Here is a 19,007-nt window from a genome sequence, read left to right as displayed (position 1 = left end):
TTCAGTAACTCCACTATATCGACTGATTCAGTGACCTCCTTACCATCGTCATTCCTTAAAATTATTTTGCCGTGTACAGTTTTTTTCTTGCTTGCAGCATATTGAAAGAACTGTTTGGGATTCTCTTTTGCTTGCATAGCTAGTTTCCTTTCATAATCTGCTTTTGCTTTTTTTACCACACTCGTTACATTTCTGGCCTGCACTTTATACCGTTCATGTGCCTGCAGGTCACCCCTTTCTTTAAATTCCCTCCACAGTTGTTTCTTTTTTTGCAGCTCAAGCTTAATGGTGTTATTCATCCATTTAACCCCTACTTGTTTTACTATTCGGACCTTAGGTATACAATCAGCCATAACCTCCTGTAAATGCTCCCTGACTACTTCCCATGCTCTATCGACGTCCAGCCCTTGCAGTTGTACATGCCATGGCACTGATCCAAGCAATCTCCTAAGCCTGTCATACTTGCCAGCACGGTAATTCCACATATACCCTGTCTTAATCGAAAATTCCACACCTTTAGCCACCTCCCAGGTCATGACCTTATGATCACTCTCACCAATAGGTGGCAACATGGTCATATTCATTTCAGTCAAATTCTCAGATGATATTACCAGGTCAAGCACTCTCACACCCCTAGTATTTTCAGTTACATGCTGTCTCAGATAGTTATCCCTTAATAATTGAATAAAATCCTTTTCCTTCCTCACATGTGTCCTCTCCTCCTTCCAATCAATGTTACCATAGTTGAAATCCCCCATAATAATTACCCTCCTTCCACTCATTTCATCAATTTCCTTATGCATACTATCTCCACCATCTATTCCATCACCTGGTCTATACCAGCACCCAACTGTATATTTTATTCTGCCAGTCTCAATCTCACACCAAATAGCCTCAAATGAGCTCCTTTCACTAGCCTAGTGGAATACAATTTTTTTAATGTGAATTCTGTTCATGAAAGGTTGTAAATTTATAGAACATTAGTATTGTGAGTAGGCTAAGGGCTAGATAATCTGGAAATCAAGATCCTAGACCTTATCAGGTGGCAAATTTGTTACCTAAAAATGTTCACGTGCATCCATGTCGGAGTATGATTTCAACCTACATCATGCTTAATTGGACAGCGGAGATAATATCCTCAGCCATCATTACTGACATACTGTAGTTGTCCATCTTTGTATGTTTTAAGAACATTTTAGATGATCAGTGGCTTACCTCAGAGTTCTGTTCTTGGACCTCTACTATTTAACTTATTTGTTAATATTTCATGTGGAATAACTGAGGATCATAAAATGTTAATGATGCAAAGTTAGATAGAATTATTACATGCATTGCCTCACTTTGGGGGTATAAAGATATAAGGTTACGTAATGTATTGGTGTGACTGTGATTCAGGAAGGGAATGAGATTTGGGATCTTGAGATGATGGTAGACAGTGAAAGTTCCAAGGGGCCCATTGCACGTGTTGCTGTTATAAGATACACATTGTGTTACTGCTATGTACATTGACATGTAGAGATAACGTGATGCCTCTGTATAAGGCATTGGTCAGACCTAAAAAGGACTGTTGTGCTTAAATTTGATCACTTAGTTTTTATTGTGACGTGGAAACACTATTATATACAAAGACAAATGACCAAAGTGATATCAGGACTGTGTTGATTATGCAGTGATTGAGAGAAGATTACAGTTTCATGGATAAGGGGGAAAGAGAAGATATGATAGAGACCTTCAAGTTGGTTAAGGGATTTTACCAGATTAGTACAAAAGGAATTATAAAATGAATGAACAGTTGGATAGGAGGCACAAGATGCCATCCCTAGAAGTATAAAGGTCAGGTGAAGAAGGGTGTGTAAGGATTTTTTACATGCAGAGTTCATGAGGGGAATGCATCACCTGAGTGCATTGTGAATGCAGAGAGCATGAATAATTTCAAAGTTCATTATGATAGGATGTTACTGGTTGAGTGTACCTCCCATGATGAGTGTTGACTCAGTGGAGGTTACCAAAATGTAACAGTTTTCATGATTAGTTTTTGCTTTTGCAAATGAACATACTAACTCTTCAGGCATTAGCAATTTTAATAGAAGCCCTCTTATCTTGAAACCCAGTCAACAGTCACCTTAGATTTGTTTTTTTAATATGAATCCTATCCATAAAATGTAGCTACAACTACACTAAAGTACCATATGCACATTTTTCAAAGCAACGAGTGAGCTTTAAGATAATCTAGAAGCTCTTCTCTAGAGACCAAACATGGATCTTTTTCAAGACACTTCAGACTCCCATAAAAAAAGCATGATAGTGGTCTTGCACCTAGGCAATGAAAATAACCTAATGACATTTATAAAGAATGTATATGATGTATGTTTGAGGCCTCCATAGAGTCAGAAAATCATCACTGGAGAACAAATTCTATAGACTGCAATACATCATATCTTGCTTTAAACACATTCAGTTTTAGGGAGCTCACCTTCCACCTCCTGCAACATATTCTACTCATTCACTGCTTCCCATTCATTCCCTCACTGTCTTCTCATATTTGTCAAGCCACATTTGTATTTATGTACATATCTGGTTATATATTGGGTGATAAGAAAGTATTAGAGATTCCAAAGGCGAACGACTAAGACTGTCTCTGGACCTTGGCCAGCATGCAGTATACTTCATTCCTTAAGTACATTCACCATCTCCAAAGTGTCAGATGATGCATTCCGGTCACCCACCCACTCACTGCTCTCCATGCAGAAAGAACTACTTGTTTTCTTACTCTATGGAAGATCTTATCCACATTAATCTGGTGCATTACCAGATTAATGTGGTAATGCACCAAATCCTTACCAACTTATGTTTCAATCATATCCCCCCCCCATTCTCTAGACAGCGCACTTTTTATTCGGTATTCAACGTTCCAGAGACCAGAAACCATCTTAGTCAATCATCTCTAGACCCTTCCCAATATTCCTTTGAAAACCAGGTGACCAAATCTTTGCATAGTAAGTGCATGTGTGGCCTCATCACAGTTTTATATAGTGGCACTGTGTAATCCTTCTGCATGTCAATGTCCTGCATCATTGCCATAATCCAATATGCTGTTGACAATCGAACAATTATGCTGTTGAAAACATACTCCCCAGGAAGCAAGAAACACCTGAAGATTAACATTATAAAACATCAACAGTGGGAACCAGACCTAGAAAAATAACAGTGTTGAAATAATGCACATATGTTTTGTATACACAAGTAGTAAAAAGGTATATCTGATTATTTTTAAAATACTCTGGATTAGCAGTAGTTGTTGAAAGTTTTTTCACTTGGTTATAAATTAAATTAAAGATGCCAAGAAATTCTTTTCTTGTTTAATCCTTTATCCAAGTGTAAGCAAACTTTAATTTGATCAATTGTTATTCTGCTACAAACATTGTCAATTTGGCATACTGTTATTTGAATTTTAATGTAGCTTGTTACTGTAGATGATCACCTTAAAATGAAGATTGAAAAGTTGGGAAATTAAAGTAGTTATTCCTAACATAGTAGTTGCTTCATAATTTATCAAAATGAATTGAATTTTGATAGTGCAATAGTGCATTAAAAAGAAGCCATATTGTTAGCTACTGTGGAAGATAAACCGCAAATACCATGTCATGGTATCTGCAACTATAGTCATGATTTCAGAACAGGTACTTGTCTAAGGAGAGATGGCAAAATTATTACCCCACCTGAGAGTGTTGATAGCATCTTCCATAATTGGCTGAAGTAATAATTTCACTACTATCTGCTATTTTGATGTAGTAGCACCAGGCATATTGCATCTGCTAAACTCTGCAGTCTCTTACTTCAATCTGTCATCATAGTCAACATTCCATTCTTAGTTGCATGCTCTAGAATCTCCTGATCTCTCAGATATCTAGCAGCCAGATCTCTACACACTAGTGCAGATGTCATCTGATTGATGTCCCATACAGTTATACAACTTGTTGATATCCTTCTCATTAAAAAAAAAAAAATTCCACCTTTTGCATAATCAGGAATTTTATTAATTCATCTGGATGTAATATTAGATAAGTGGTGTCATTATATATATCTTCCAAAAATATGTTTTGGAAATGTCTACTGAAACATTGCTACATTATTATTAACACCTCCTTGCAGTCAAGACTCATCATGGAAGGCAAACACTGTTACATACAAAAGCTCATCAAATCTTGCTTTAAATTCATTCACTGTATTTGCATTCACCACAGTGTCAGGGCAACGTATTCCACTCACCAACCACTCTCCATGCAAAGAACCTACTTCTTATGTCCCTGCTCACAGCCTTTTTATACAGCTTCCAGGTATCTTTATTCTATCCCTTCTATGAAAAATTTGTCCCACATTAATTTTGTAACAACCCTTTACCAACTTAAATGTCTCAATCATATCTCCTCTCTTCCTCCTATTCACAAGGTTTTGCAAATTGCATTTCCTCAATCCGTCCTCATATCCCACCCACACACGTCATTCCTCCATTCGCTCACACTCAAGTTTTGTCCTGTGAAGGAGTCTGCATAAGCGTGCAATTTCTTTCCGTGCTGGGATCTCGTCATCCACATTATTACTTTCAACCACTTTCTTCAAACTCTCATTCATATTTCATGCATTATCATTCACTGCTTTCACTAAATTCTCCACACACTTTGACATTCCTGCCTTATATCCATAATATGTCATTCATTCTTTTGCTTCTGACATGGCTCGCATTTCTTATACTTGCTTACAAAGCATTTCCGACAAATATTCTTCCTATCATGCCACAAACCATTCACTCTCAGCAACATATACGTTAAACACAAGCTACATTGCACTAAATCCCACACGTTGATATCTGTCAACATCAATGTCGGTTGCCATTTTTCTCATATGCATCGGTGCCATAACAAAGAACATTTTTGAAAGAATATCGCATAATAATAGTTGACTAAACAACACCATTTACCAACAGTCAAAATGAAACAAAATACCCCAATTATATATAACAATATTGCTAATATCTACTAAAAATTACTCATCTGAGCAATACGTGTACAGCAGCCACTATGGAAACTTTCTCTTTAATGCACTAATATAACAATCAGGCAACTTTTTATTCCAGAGTTTTTTTGTGCTCTCTAGTAGTTTTTTTTAAACAAATTGAGCAAAAATTTCTGATCACTACCGATAGGATCATATGAAATTTTGAGTAGTTTCCATATTACAGGCAGGTTTACTGCCATTTTTTTTTATGTGATTGGAAGCAAAAGTTTCCAGATTTTAGACTATTTTTTCTTACTAGGAAGCTTTATGGATTATGCAGTTTTAGTTAGATAAGTGCAGTATAACTGCTGATATGCTTTATATATGATGATTATATCAGAAGATAACTGTTTTAATTTTTTCTTTAGAGTGGTGAACCCAATGAAAGGACTACTCTTTTGGGTAACCCTGTCAGTAATTCTGGGAGTAGGCCATCTTATAGGTAAGAATTCTGGTCTCATATTCATTAAAAAAAAATTACGAATTGCATAATATATGATCAGTTCACGATAATACAAGATTATATATATATATATATATATATTTTTTTTTTTTTTTTTTTTTTTCTTTGTGATATTGTTAATAGCTATAACAATCACCTATTGAAATGAATAGTTATGGTCTACAAAACTAAATTTTGGCTAAGTAGAGAGAGAGATTTTAGATATTTGTATTATCACATTCATGCTGGCCATAACACATTGGGTCATCCATTACATACCCATAGGGAGGGATGCAACAACTCGTCTTGTATTTCCAGTTTGTATGTTGGTACACAATAAATCATTACATCTGTTTTTTTTTATTTATTTATTTTTTTTTTTTTTTAGAGAAACCAAAGTTATGTTAAAAGGGAAAAGACTTTTTGCTTCCTGGTTATATATTCTGCAATAATTAAGAGAAATTCTGTAACTGTTTAACATATGTGTTTCTAAAGGTGCAAGTACCCTATGAAGACAATTCACAAATACTAGTTTTTACATGAAAATTTTACCAAAAAAAAAAAAGACTTGGAATTGACATGTCATTTTAGATATGGGTAAAAATGTGCCCAACTGCTCAAAGCGGAAGGAACATGTTACAAAGTCTAGCAAGCTCTCACAAGATGTGCGCAATGTTCAAAATGTAGCCCAGTATGAACATAATAAACAACTTAATTGGAATAAAAATGATTGCATGATCTAAGATTTGAAATTGTACATCTCTGCTATATGCCATTTTATACTATATATTCAACCTTCCCAGCCAAACAGCAGATAAAAGTATGATCATAAATATGAGGGGGAGGGGTTCCTATCCTAAGCTGTATTTAGTTTTCTCTGCATGGTGCTTATTCTGAATCCACACACATACACACCATGCATGTTTCATCGAAATGGTGCTGCCACTTCTATAGTGTTGTGATCACCTATTCTTTTCATCATGCACAATGCAAGGTTGACATTAACTTGGTGCTGCATACTACCAGAATTTCAACTACAGCTCATATCAGAGAAATACAGAATTTACTTAAGGTCAATGCACTATATTAGCATACTGGTAATACCTGTTGGCAAATGCATAATTGACACTACTATTGACTCATTGCTTATGGATTTGATTGAAGGCGAGGCTTTCCAACCACTGCCAACACCATCACTCAGAAAAATGTTTTTAAAAATTACATTTATATCCCTGTCCAAGATAATTTGACTTGCATGCAGTATAACCACTACAAATGAATTCTGGTTTGACATAAATAAATTGCAACCTGCATTTCTTCAAAATAATACCTGAAATACATAATGTATTTTTATAGTGTAAGTATGAAAAAAACTTTTTTTTTTTTTTTTCAAAGGAAGTAGTCAGAGCTCTTTTAAGCATAACTAACTTTTGAAATAGGTGGACAGCTGGTCTCCAGTCTTAGCCATCACTAGTCACAACTGTTGATGATTTTTAGAAACATTGAGACAAGAGAGTACAGCAAACAATTGCTGCCATCTTGTGATTTTTTGCAATTTTATTATAATTATTAAAATTACAAAAAAAAAATAAACTAGTTCTGTAGTCAGTTTTTTTTTTTTTAGATGCAAGGTTAATAACCTTATCTTTTTTTTTATTCAGCAGCATTTTAATCTTTTCTGATTTTTTGGTTTTTGTTTTCAGATATGTTAAGTTGCGGTGTTTTTGAGAAATGCAATTTTTTTTTTTAAATGAAAACAAGTACATTTTTTGACATGTACTTGTTTCAATAATTTTTTTAAACATTTTTTGACATTTTCAATAATGGCTGGAGTAATGCTAGTTCTGTAGTCAGTTTTTTTTTTTTTTTTTTTTTTTTAATGGAAGGTTAAAATCTTGAATTTCCAGAAGAAGAAAAAGAAACCCTACTTGCTTGTGTCAGAAAGATAGAGTAACTTGGGGGAATGCTGAAATAAAAGGCCTAGAAAAGTTCCTCTTAAAACTATAACATTCTTCTATTCTTCTGGCTGTCTAGTATTATAGTATCCCTAAGAGTAGTCCCTACAAAAACTTGTCTTGATGAAAATAAAATTTTCAAATAAGTTTATTTCTGCTTTGCAATTTCATTATAATTATTAAAATTGCAAAAACAGAAATAAACTAGTTCTGTAGTTAGTTTTTTTTGATTCAGCAGCATTTTAATCTTTTCTGATTTATTTTTTCAGATATGTTAAGTTGCTGTGTTTCTGAGAAATGCAATTTTTTTTTAATGAAAACTAATTAAATTTTTTGACGTGACATTTTCAATAATCTAACTCTGTATCAGTGTCATACTTTCACTGCTATGCTTTCTGAGCAATAGTGGATACCTCTCCTAATAAAATCTGCAGTTTATTGGTCATATAAAAAAGCAAGGCTGAGTGTGTCTCAGCCTTGCTTTTTAGGTAGCAGTGTTATTCCAAAAATTTGAAATATGATCTGTAGCCAGATAATTCCACAAAATAATTTCGGCAGTAACTACTGTACTACCGTGATTCAACTAGTAATAATACAACAGTTCTATGGTACTTTGAGTATACTGAATACTAATTCCTTAGCTCCTGACTGGTTTGTACTGCTTATAATTAAATTCTACTCCTGTACTGGTTCAACTCTTGTAAAACATTATTTAACTAGAGATTACAGCTGTATCAATATATGTTTGATGAGTGATACAAAAGCAGTGTCACTTATTCTTTTTGCTTTCAATTTTAGTATTGCAGAAAGTTTTACACATCACTTAATAGTCAGTAGTAGTAGTAGTGGCTAGTTTAATTATAGCGATGATCAGTGACATGAATGCAGCACACAAGTAGTTCAAAATGGCAGCTATTATAGATTCCTGTAGAAAGCAAAGAGCAAGGATTGAATTTCTTACTCTAGGAGTCTGATGAAAATTCATACCAGCCTGCTAAATGTGTTTGGAGATAATACTATTAATGTGAGTACAGTTATAGGTAGGGTCAGACACTTTTTAATAGTGTTCAAACTTGACTTCACACCAGTTTATTGCACAAGGTATGCAATTGCAACATTTGGCTTGACTGATTTTCCCCATTCTTCCCACAGACTGGATCTAGCAGCACCCTCTGGCAACCACCTATTTGGTCCTTTGAAGATGCAATCTGAGGGATGACATTTTTTGAAGACAATTAGGAGCTGAAACAAGCTGTTCTTGGAGCACTAATGTTGGAGCATAGACTTGCATGATCAGCATCTCATTCAACATTGGTAGAAGTGTATAGAGAATAACTGAGACTTTGTTGAAAGATAAGACGTTGACAGAATGTGAAAGATTAATCTTCCTAAAAGCAATTGTTAAAATAAATTATGTTTTCTGAGAAAAAAATAGGAGGCTTACTTTTGTATCACCCCTTGTAATCATTTCAGTGTTTTTCAGCTTTTCATTATATATTTCCCAATATATATTAGGATAATGTGTGTGTTTGTGTGTGTATTATTACATAGAGAATGTGCAAAGAAGATAAAGGTATTGGAAAAGTTGGTCAGAAACAGAATTCAGGAATGGGCAGATAAGAATATGATACTGTGTGTATGGGGGGGGGGGGCATCATGACTGTGAAGACTGGAGGGTACCTACTAACCCTCTTCCCAAAAGCAGAGTAAATTACTCTGCTTTGGGGGTGGGGTATTTCTTTAGAGTCTTATACATGTGACACTCATTATAAGCCAATTTGATTTATAACCAGTTTTCAATCTGTAACATTGTTATAGCTTATATACTGTATTTGCTTCTTGCACTCTCTGAGAAAGTGCAGCGTATTTTGCACAGTTCTACAATGTGTACTATGAATTTGGACAGCTCATGTTAATATTGGTAGTTTTCATCTTGTCATTTTATTGTGTTTTGGAAAGATGCGCATTTCTGTGATTTTAATTGTTTCATTCTTTATTAAAGTAAAGAAGACTAAACAAAAATGTTAATTTTTTTTTTTAGCTTGGCTAGTTGGCCGTGTGGTTAGCATAGATTTTGTTGAGGGGGGGGGGCGTGAAATAATGAAAACAAATTTAAAATGTTTTAAGACTAAGTAGATTTTTTTATTTTAAAAGAAACGTATTTAACTTTTATTATTTATTATTTCTTTTTTGTTATTTTTTATATTTTAATGGAAAAATTCACGCATTGGTGTTGGTTCACAAACTTTGCTTCCTGCGTATTTCGGCGCTTAATGAATATTAGTAAATATTGCTTATTCATATGTTTCATTTCAAAGCAGTGGTTAATTGTATTTACTTCGAATGCTCTCCAGGGAAGCTCCAAATCTTTCTGTCCCTTTCATCACGCATTCGTAATCAGGGACTGTTGATATTGACTTTATATACATATGAAAACTCATTTTATATTATCACTGTCATCTGAGCTAGTTTTCTGTTACCAATAAAAGTTTTGCATATACTTCACAACATGAAAAAGTTCATGTGAGGAGATAGTAACTTGCTTGCAGTGGTAAACAACATGCCCTCCCTAACAGCCACTATACTGCAGAGGCAATAAAAACAAGTACTTTTATTATGCCAGTGAATAAGGTATGAGGAGTCTGTGTAATATATTTCTCAACAAATAGTGCAATTAGAGACAACTGGGATAAAAACACACTAATTAATGAATCACATGTCTCCTCATACAGAAACTATGTTGTATAGACTGAAACAAAACCATATGTTGCACATGGGCAAACACAGTATCTAACTAAAAACTATTGTTATTAATTAGATGTGTGTGAGTTAGGTTTCCGAAGGCAGTAATAAAATTCAACAGAATGTGTTAAAATTCGTAAAAGTATTAAAACTAAGTAATATATATATATATATATATTCGGTTGAATAATGAATGTTATGGCAGTTTCACATATGGAATTCGGTTGAAGAGAGTTAGCATTTCAACTCAATTGTCAGCTATGCTTTTATCTTTCTGTTGCGCTATCTTTTGTTAATACCTCACCAATCATATGCACGTTTTAATACCCTGCCTTTGCTGTCTGTTTCGCGTTAGCTTAATTACCATAAAGGGAGAAAAGTCACAAAAGAGAAAAATGTTCCTGGTTCGGGGATTCCCTTATTCAGGTAATATTCACTAATTTCGTGTTATCAGTCTGTGGTGTGCCAGTATCGGTAAGTGGTGATATTATTTGTTCTATTTTACGTTAAAAAATTTAACCCTGAGATGGATAAGTGGCTGATAAAAAATAAAAAAAAAATCCCGAGAACAATCAGAAGAAGCAGAAACAGACTCAAAAAAAAAAAAGGACAGTATTTCATATTTTACCAGAACAGCCCACATCATCTTCAGAACCAAACGGTAAGAGGCAAAAAATCAAATGTAATATATGCATTTGATTTTTGCAATGTTCGCTGTGTACGTTTTGTATTGAATATAAATACAATAAATATTATAATAATATCTCTATTACGATTTTTTTTCGAGGGGGGCCATGAAATATTTTAATTTTTGCAAAGGGGGGGCCCTGACATCCAGAAGTTTGGGAAGCACTGGTGCAGATGATGATGATAGTAGTTAGTTCATTGTAGTTGGTGGATTAAGTGGTGGAGACGGAGAGTTGTAGAGTGGGTGCCTTCTCTCTCTCGGTGAGTTTTGGGCTCCTTGGAGGTGTCATGTAATGGTGCATAAAAATTCCAAGAATTTGGATGGCACATATTCAGCCTACTTAGTTTTCAGCATACCTTGACGTTAGGACTTGAAGCAATTTTCAGCTTTTATTGGAAACTATTCCATACCAGTTGGTTGGAATTTATATGTATACTTACATAGTTTATATATATGTAAACATGTTGCTCTCCAGCCCTATTTAATTTTGTAACCCAATAGATAATAATAGGACTCTAGCTTTGATGTAGTAACGTTTTTTTTTTTTTTTCACCAGAGGTCAGGCCAATAATTGTTGTAATGGTTGGTCAGTAACTTTAGCAAACTATGTAGATTGTAGTGCAACTTGTTTCTTTGTATATATGTGTATGCTCCAGATGAAGACCTTGATATGAAGGTCGAAACGTCAAGTGTTCATTTTGGTTTATATTAAACTAAAGTTTTGCTCTAACACGGTAGTTGTCTCCATAATTTTTCATAATGTATTCTGATCACCGTATAAGCATGAAGGAAAGGGGACTCTGGCATTTTCATGTAGTACATGGACTGATATGTCATCCAGTCCCGTTACTGTGTTCACATTCATATTTTTTAATATGCTGAACACCTCCTGTTCATCTACCTCAATGTTGATATGCATCAACTGTAAATCACCACCTGGATGATACATCTTTGCAAAATTATCACTCTGCAGCTCAACTATTTCTTTTGGTTCAGTCACCTTCCTATCATGAGCATTGTTTGAAGTCATTCTACCAAAGTTATTTTTCCTCTTACTTGCTAAATAACAAACTGTTTTGGGTTTACTTTGGCTTGTTTGGCTAATTCTCTCTCATAGTCTGATTTATCCTTCCTTCCATACTAGTCAGCCACCCTTCTTGCTTGCATTTTGTACTACTCATGGGTATGCTGATCACTTTTTTCTTTATATTTTCACCTCCACAATGTTTTCTTTTTTTTGCAGCTCTTGCTTTATATCCCTACTCATCCACTTAATTCCAATTTGGTTTATTCTCCTGACTTTGGGTATACAGTCTGATACTGCTAATCTGAAGCAATCTCTCACCACTTGCTATGCACTGTTGACATTCTTTCCTTGTAACTTCTCAAGCCATAACACTGTTCCAGGATGTCTCCTGAGTCTCTCATAATCTAATCACCAGCCTTGTAGTTGAACATAAACATGTTCTTGACAGACAACTCCACATTTGGCAACTGCCTAGAACAACATTCCATTGTCTGTTGTGTGTCTATAACCACAGTGTCTAATGTGGTTCTGGACATATCTTCTGATGGTGTTATCAGATTCAATGTCCTCAAACCCCTTGTCTCCTCAATAGCATGTTGTTTCATGTAATTATCCCTTAGTAACTGTATAAATTCCATTTCCATCTTGCCATACCCCTTTTCCTCCCTCCATTCGATGTCTCCTATGAGCTCTGAAGACAACACTCAGTCGAAATGACTCACACCCCGTTATCCAAGTGTAATAAACACTTGGATAATGGATTAAACCAAGAATATAATTTATCATCATCAAATTCCTGCCATGTACCCTCAAGGGGGTGTACAGGATATGACAGTACTACATGAAAAAATTACCATCATTACTAACTTCCTATCTACAATTTTCCTCCAAATCAGTCTGTTACTTGTCAAGACTCCAACATTATCAGATCTTATATTTCTATCGTCTAAGGCACTTTGTACCGTATCAATCCACCTATATCTTGGTCTTCCTCTGGGTCGTTTTCCTGCCAACCTGGCAGAGAACACTTGTTTTTGCTAATCTTTCCTCTCCCATTCTATTTAAGTGACCATACCATCTGAGATTAGCTCTGCTAATGCATTCCTGGATGCTGACAATGTCAAGTTCTTTCCTAATATCCTCATTTTTAATATGATATTGCCATTGATGCCATCTGTTCACGCCTCTAATCTTTCTCAGGACTCTCATATCTGCGGTTTCTAGTCTTTGGTCAAGTGTTTTACTTCTGACCCAGCTCTCAGATCCATAAGTTAAAATTGGTTTGAACACAGTCTTGTATACAGCTAATTTAGTGTTCCGACTAATTTCTTTCTTATTCCATATGAATTTATTCAATTGACTTCCCACGATACCAGCTTTGCTGATTCTGTTGTCTATTTCTATATTTAGTTTACCATCTTCAGTAAAAATTGTGCCTAAGTAGCTGAAATGTTTTACTTGTTCCACAGGTTCTCCATTCACAACACAGTTGACATTTTCAATGATTCTGCCTATTTTCATTGTCTTTGTCTTTTTATTGCTGACCTTCATACCATATCTATTACAACAGCTATTCAATTTAGTCAGAGAATCTTGCAGACTTGTAGCGGATTTATTTAGAAGTATAACATCATCCGCATAAAGCAAAGAGCTGACATTAACATCTCCAATTTTGATATCAGGTTTAATACCACATTCCTTCATAATGTGATCCATATAGATAATGAATAACAGAGGGGATAATGTACATCCTTGTCTCACACCAGATTTAACATTAAACCATCTTCCTGTACTTCCTTCAATTCTAACTGCTGACTCACAACTCAAATAAAGACTAAGTATTGCTTGATATAATGCCCCATTGACACCATATAACTGCAGCGTATTGAATAGCTTCTCTCTTGGCACCTTGTCATATGCCTTTTCCAAATCGACAAAACTTAAATACAGATCTTTGTTATATTCCCATGCTTTCTCGACTTTTTGTCGTAAAGTGAAGATCTGATCCTGACAGCCTCTATTTGGCCTGAATCCAGCTTGTTCTTCACCAAGCTTTTCTTCCACAATTCTTCTCAACCGTTTCTCAAGTATACTTGCATAGATCTTGCCAGGAACACTCAGTAGGGAAATACCTCTGTAATTCTCACATTCAGTTTTATTTCCCTTTTTATATATGGGTACTATGAGAGCTCTACTCCAATCATCGGGAATTCGTCCCTCTGTCCAGGCTTTCTGAACTATGCAGTGCAGCCACTGTAAGACTCTTATACCACCATACTTCAGCATTTCTGGTCGAATATCATCTACTCCTGCTGCCTTTCCACATTTCAAGCCTTTGATGGCTTTTTCGACTTCAAGTATGGATATGTATTCCTGACTGCATGCCTGGTCAGTGTTTTTTATCACTGTGCTGTCATCACTGCTTGTTTCATTTAGCAGTTTTTCAAAGTAATTACTCCATACTTCAAGGATATCTTTTTCTCCTGTTTTCATTTCACCTTTATCATCTCTGATTCCTTTTACAGCACTCTTTCCTCCGTTCCTAAGCTTCTTCAACAACCTCCAGAATATTTTGCCACCTTCTTGATATTTATTTTCTATATTCTTGCCAAAGTCCTCCCATGACTTTTGTTTAGCTAGTTTTACACACTGTTTAGCTTTCTTACATTTGTCTCTGTATTCTGTAAGAGTAAAAGCTGACTTATTTGCCAGGAACTTTTGATATGCTTTCTTCTTTTCCTTCACTGCCTCTTTAACTTCCTGTGTTCACCAGGGAGTTCTGATTTTTTTATCCTTGCACACAACCTCACCACATGCCTCTCTGGCAGAATCAATCAATGTTTCCTTCAGAGTTTGCCACTGAATCTCCAAGGTTTGATTCCTGTTCTTAAACTCTTTCATTTTCTTTTCAATAATATTTCTGTATTTTAGTCTACAGTTCACATCTGAGAGCTGCTCAACTTTTATTCGCTTTAAAACTTTCTTACATGTTATTCTTTTCAATATGAAATTCAATTTTATCCTGCTCAAGACTAAATAGTGATCACTTCCAATTTCAAATCCTCTGTACACTCTGGTGTCCTGCACCAGGGAGAAAACATCACTATCAACAATAACATAGTCAATGAAACTTTTCTTGGGAATAAGGAAAATGAATTTCTAGAGTTCTTGAGAGATAACTACCTCAGGCAGCACGTAAGCAAGGGCACACGAGGATCAAGTTTTAGATCTGATTGTTTCATCAGAGAATGTAATTATGAGTGGGATTTCACACTTTCCTCTAGTTGGTGAGAGTAATCATGAAGGGATCACCTGGGTTGTAGCTAGTCATATGCAGACTGCTCAAGACTAAATGGTGACCACTTCCAATTTCAAATCCATTGTACACTCTGGTGTCCTGCACCAGGGAGAAAACATCACTATCAACAATAACATAGTCAATGAGACTTTTCTTATTCCTTGCCTCTTCTCTCCATGGGAATTTGTGCACATTTTTATGTTGGAACATGGTGTTAGTAATAACCAGTCCATGTCCTGAGCAGAAATCCAACAGATATTTGCCATTATTATTAGCTTTGCTCTTTTCTCCAAATTTTCCCAAAATATTTTTGTATGTCTCACAATCATTTCCTACTCTACTATTTAGATCCCCAACAAGGACCAACTTTTCCTTTTTCATTGTGTCAGTTGCTTTTTCTAAAGCCTCAAAAAATTCCTCCACTTCTACCTTAGTAGAACCTTCTGTGGGACCATAGGCACAAATAAGTCTCATTGTCCAGTTCCCCATTCTCATATTTGCCCACATTACTCTACTTGAGACTGACTGCCATTCAAGAAGATTAGCCTCATATTTTGTGTTGAATACTATGGCTACTCCTTCTTTTCCTTGATTGTTATTGCCTGAATATAACATTTTGTATTTATTGCTCAGAAAGATCTCACCAGTTTTGGTCTTTTTTGTTTCAGTCACCCCTATTATGTCGATCTGGTACTTATCTAATTCCTCAGCTAGCTTCATTTCTTTGCCATTCAGGCTTCTTACGTTGATAGTACCGATCTTTAACTCTGGTGATGTTGAGTTGGGGTTTGTTTTCAGATTTGTTCCAGTAGCTGACTTTTCGCTGTTCGCCCTGGTTCCCTGGCGAAAACAACGGGGGCCTTGTTTAACCGGGCGACGCCCCAGCCGGCATGAAATTTTGTCATGTTGTACCATCATTTTTTATTTTGGTTTAACCAATAAGAATATAATTTGGTCGGCTAAATCCCAAATTGCCAGCCCATCCTCATTCGTTCAGTATCAAAGTAGATACCCAACAGGTTGCACCACGAGAAGGTGAGGATTGGACATTAGGTCAGAAGCCCTGGCCGGTTCTCCGCATTCCTTTAAAGGCTATGTGGAGGTCTCCTCTCAGTTATACAGCTTTGACCCTTAAGCACCCCGAATATAATTTATTGGCTTCTTTAATTTATATTTAATGTTACTAAATGTAAGATTTTGAATTTTGGGAACTGCAGATGGGATACTTCATACTCTATATGGGGAAGTATACTGGAGGAAGTTCAGGAAGCACAGGATCTTGGGGTAATGGTGGATTGAAATTTAAGCGGCATATTGCAAATGTAATAAAGACAATTCAGAGGATCAGTGCAATATTAAAATAGACATTAATCAGCAGAGATAAAATGGTAGTGATTCCTTTGTAAATAAAGCCCTGATCAGGCCACATCTGGACTGCTGTGGTGAAATCTGGTCACCTGGGTTTAGAGGGGATGAAGATTAGAGAGGGTGCAAAGGTTGTTGACAAAAAAATTATTTCAGGACTGTGGAATTTTAGTTATAAGGATAGATTGAAGTCATGTAATCTGCAGAATTTGGCTGATAGAAGGCAGAAGTATGATCAAGAGGTTTAAGCTCTTGAGAGATATTTACCATATGGATACGAGAGATATATTTCAGATAGTGAAAAATAAGGAAGGGGCAATAACTAGAGGCCATCCCTGGAAATTGCACGAAGGAGTGGTGAATTAGAGGATGAGAAGTTTTTTATGTGGAGAGTGGTGGGTGAGTGAAATACGTTGCTTCAGTATGTTGTGAGTGCTAAAAGTGTAAATGAGTTTAAACTTCGGTATGATAGATGTTTCAGGCAGGGAGATTTTCTGCAAGTCTGTGGACTTCTGTAATATATCTATACATATTTTACATTGTAATATGTGATGCATACTTCTTATATAATGTATGTAGTTGTTAACAGTATAAACCTCTCTCTTTCTTGATGATTCTTTGATTCCAGGAGAGTTAATGTAATAAAAATAATAACACAGAAAAAAAAATTACACCAGAAACATAGAAAATGCTTTAAATGAACATTGAAAGAATTAAAGGATAATCTTTAAAAAAAAAAAAAAAAAAAAGGTAAATCAGCAGGAGAAGATGGAATAAACTCCAAACTCTATAAATTTGTAAGAAAAAAATTTTATCAGAGATTAAAATTTTTAAACAAAATATATACAAATGGATAAATACCAATAGAATGAAATACAAGTATGGTATTATCTATAATTTAAAAAAAAAAAGGGGGATAAAAGAAAACCTGTTAATTACAGAGATATTAGTTTATTGAATACCTTGTCTTGCCCTGAATACTGTTACAACATGAACAGTGCATGAACCTTTAATGTATTAGTAAATCATTTACAGCCTTCAGCACATACAAACCACATGTATAATGTGCATATAGCAGCACTCAATGTTCTAAAAATCTCCCTTTTGCCTTCACACTTGTCAAAAGTCTATGAGGCCACATGGATGGTGGCCCCAAATCTACCTTCAGGCCAGTGATGCTGGGATATTGTTTCTTGCAGGTTACTCTCTCAAACTCAGACCTCAATTTGAAGTCCGCAGATTCAGATTGGGACTTCCAGATGGCCAATCATATGATGATGTGTGGTTGGGCACATTCACCTCCAACCACTGTTGTCTGGTCCCTGCCTTGCATGCAGTAGCTGAGTCCTGTTAAAAGGTCCACTGCCTACCATGAAACAAGGTATTGTTCAGCATGCTAGAACCATATCACAGATTCTAGCATGCTGTCGTGATACAGTTTAGTGGAGGTGTTGACCCCTTTCTCACAGAAATGCAACTTGGTTACCCCCCCTCCCCCATACGTCATCCGTGACGTGAGGTGATAACCTCTGAAAATCTACTCATCTGTGATGAGGATATTTCTGTCTGTTGTTGTTCGTGTAATGCCAGATAAGTGCCTTTGATTTTATCACCCTGTGCTGCATAAGTTGTGGTGTTAGGAAGTGTCCAGTAGAACGACGATCGGCCTATATGTACTAACTGATGACCTGCAAGTTCATCAGTTAGTACACATGACATCATTTTCTGCAAACCATTCATTTCTCATGACATCACTTTCTGCATTCTCATGGGATACGGTGGAGGTGTGCCTTCACAGCCCTTGCAAGTTTTTGTGTCCTAATACAGCATGGTCGACTTGTTCTTTGGTGGTCAGACATGTCTTCTGTATCATTATAATGGTTAGTAGTCCAATACAAAAACATCCTACTGATCCTGAGTGTTTTTAGCATGTCCTTGTGAAATGCTATTAAAGCTACATGGTTCTCATAATCTTTGCATGGCATGTTAACCTGTACAACTAGATAACTCTCTCTCTCTGCTGATAAACATTCACATGTTTATTAGTAGAGATAAATGGAACAAGGCTCACAGAATTCTGTGGGCAGCGTGGGTGTGCGGAAGTTGTAACAGTATTTATGGCAAGACTGCAAAATATATAGTAGAATACTTGATAAAAAATATGGTGAAAAAATATTATCAGAATGTCAAAATGGATTTAGGAAAGAATGCTCTACACTGGATGAGCTTTTTGATTAACTACTTATTTAGAAGAGAATTTAATTTAGAAACTACTTTCGTTTATAGATTATGAAAGAGCATTTGATAAAGTAAAAGATATATATTGTTTGATATATTTCATATTTTACTAGTCATATTGAATATATACAAAGCTAATGAAATAAAAAAATAAATTCGAAAATGTCTGAAAAACAATCTATAAACCTAGGAATAAG

General features: G+C 35.5%; 1 protein-coding gene across 2 annotated transcripts in view; it reads left to right on the top strand.

Annotated features, from left to right (window-relative positions):
• LOC150100086 (ragulator complex protein LAMTOR1-like) overlaps positions 1-19,007 on the top strand; it is a 73,808-nt gene that overhangs the window by 3,434 nt on the left and 51,367 nt on the right. For both annotated transcript variants that reach the window (XM_090402541.1, XM_090402540.1), the window contains exon 2: positions 5,424-5,497. In XM_090402541.1, coding sequence (XP_090258667.1) covers positions 5,424-5,497 — 74 coding nt within the window. The remainder of the gene's footprint in view (positions 1-5,423; positions 5,498-19,007) is intronic.

Source organism: Typopeltis vanoorti, chromosome 13 (genome assembly GCF_054136105.1).
Source record: "Typopeltis vanoorti isolate ZY-2024b chromosome 13, IOZ_Tvanoo_1.0, whole genome shotgun sequence".
NCBI lineage: Eukaryota > Metazoa > Arthropoda > Arachnida > Uropygi > Thelyphonidae > Typopeltis > Typopeltis vanoorti.
This window is presented reverse-complemented; position numbering and strand designations above follow the sequence as displayed.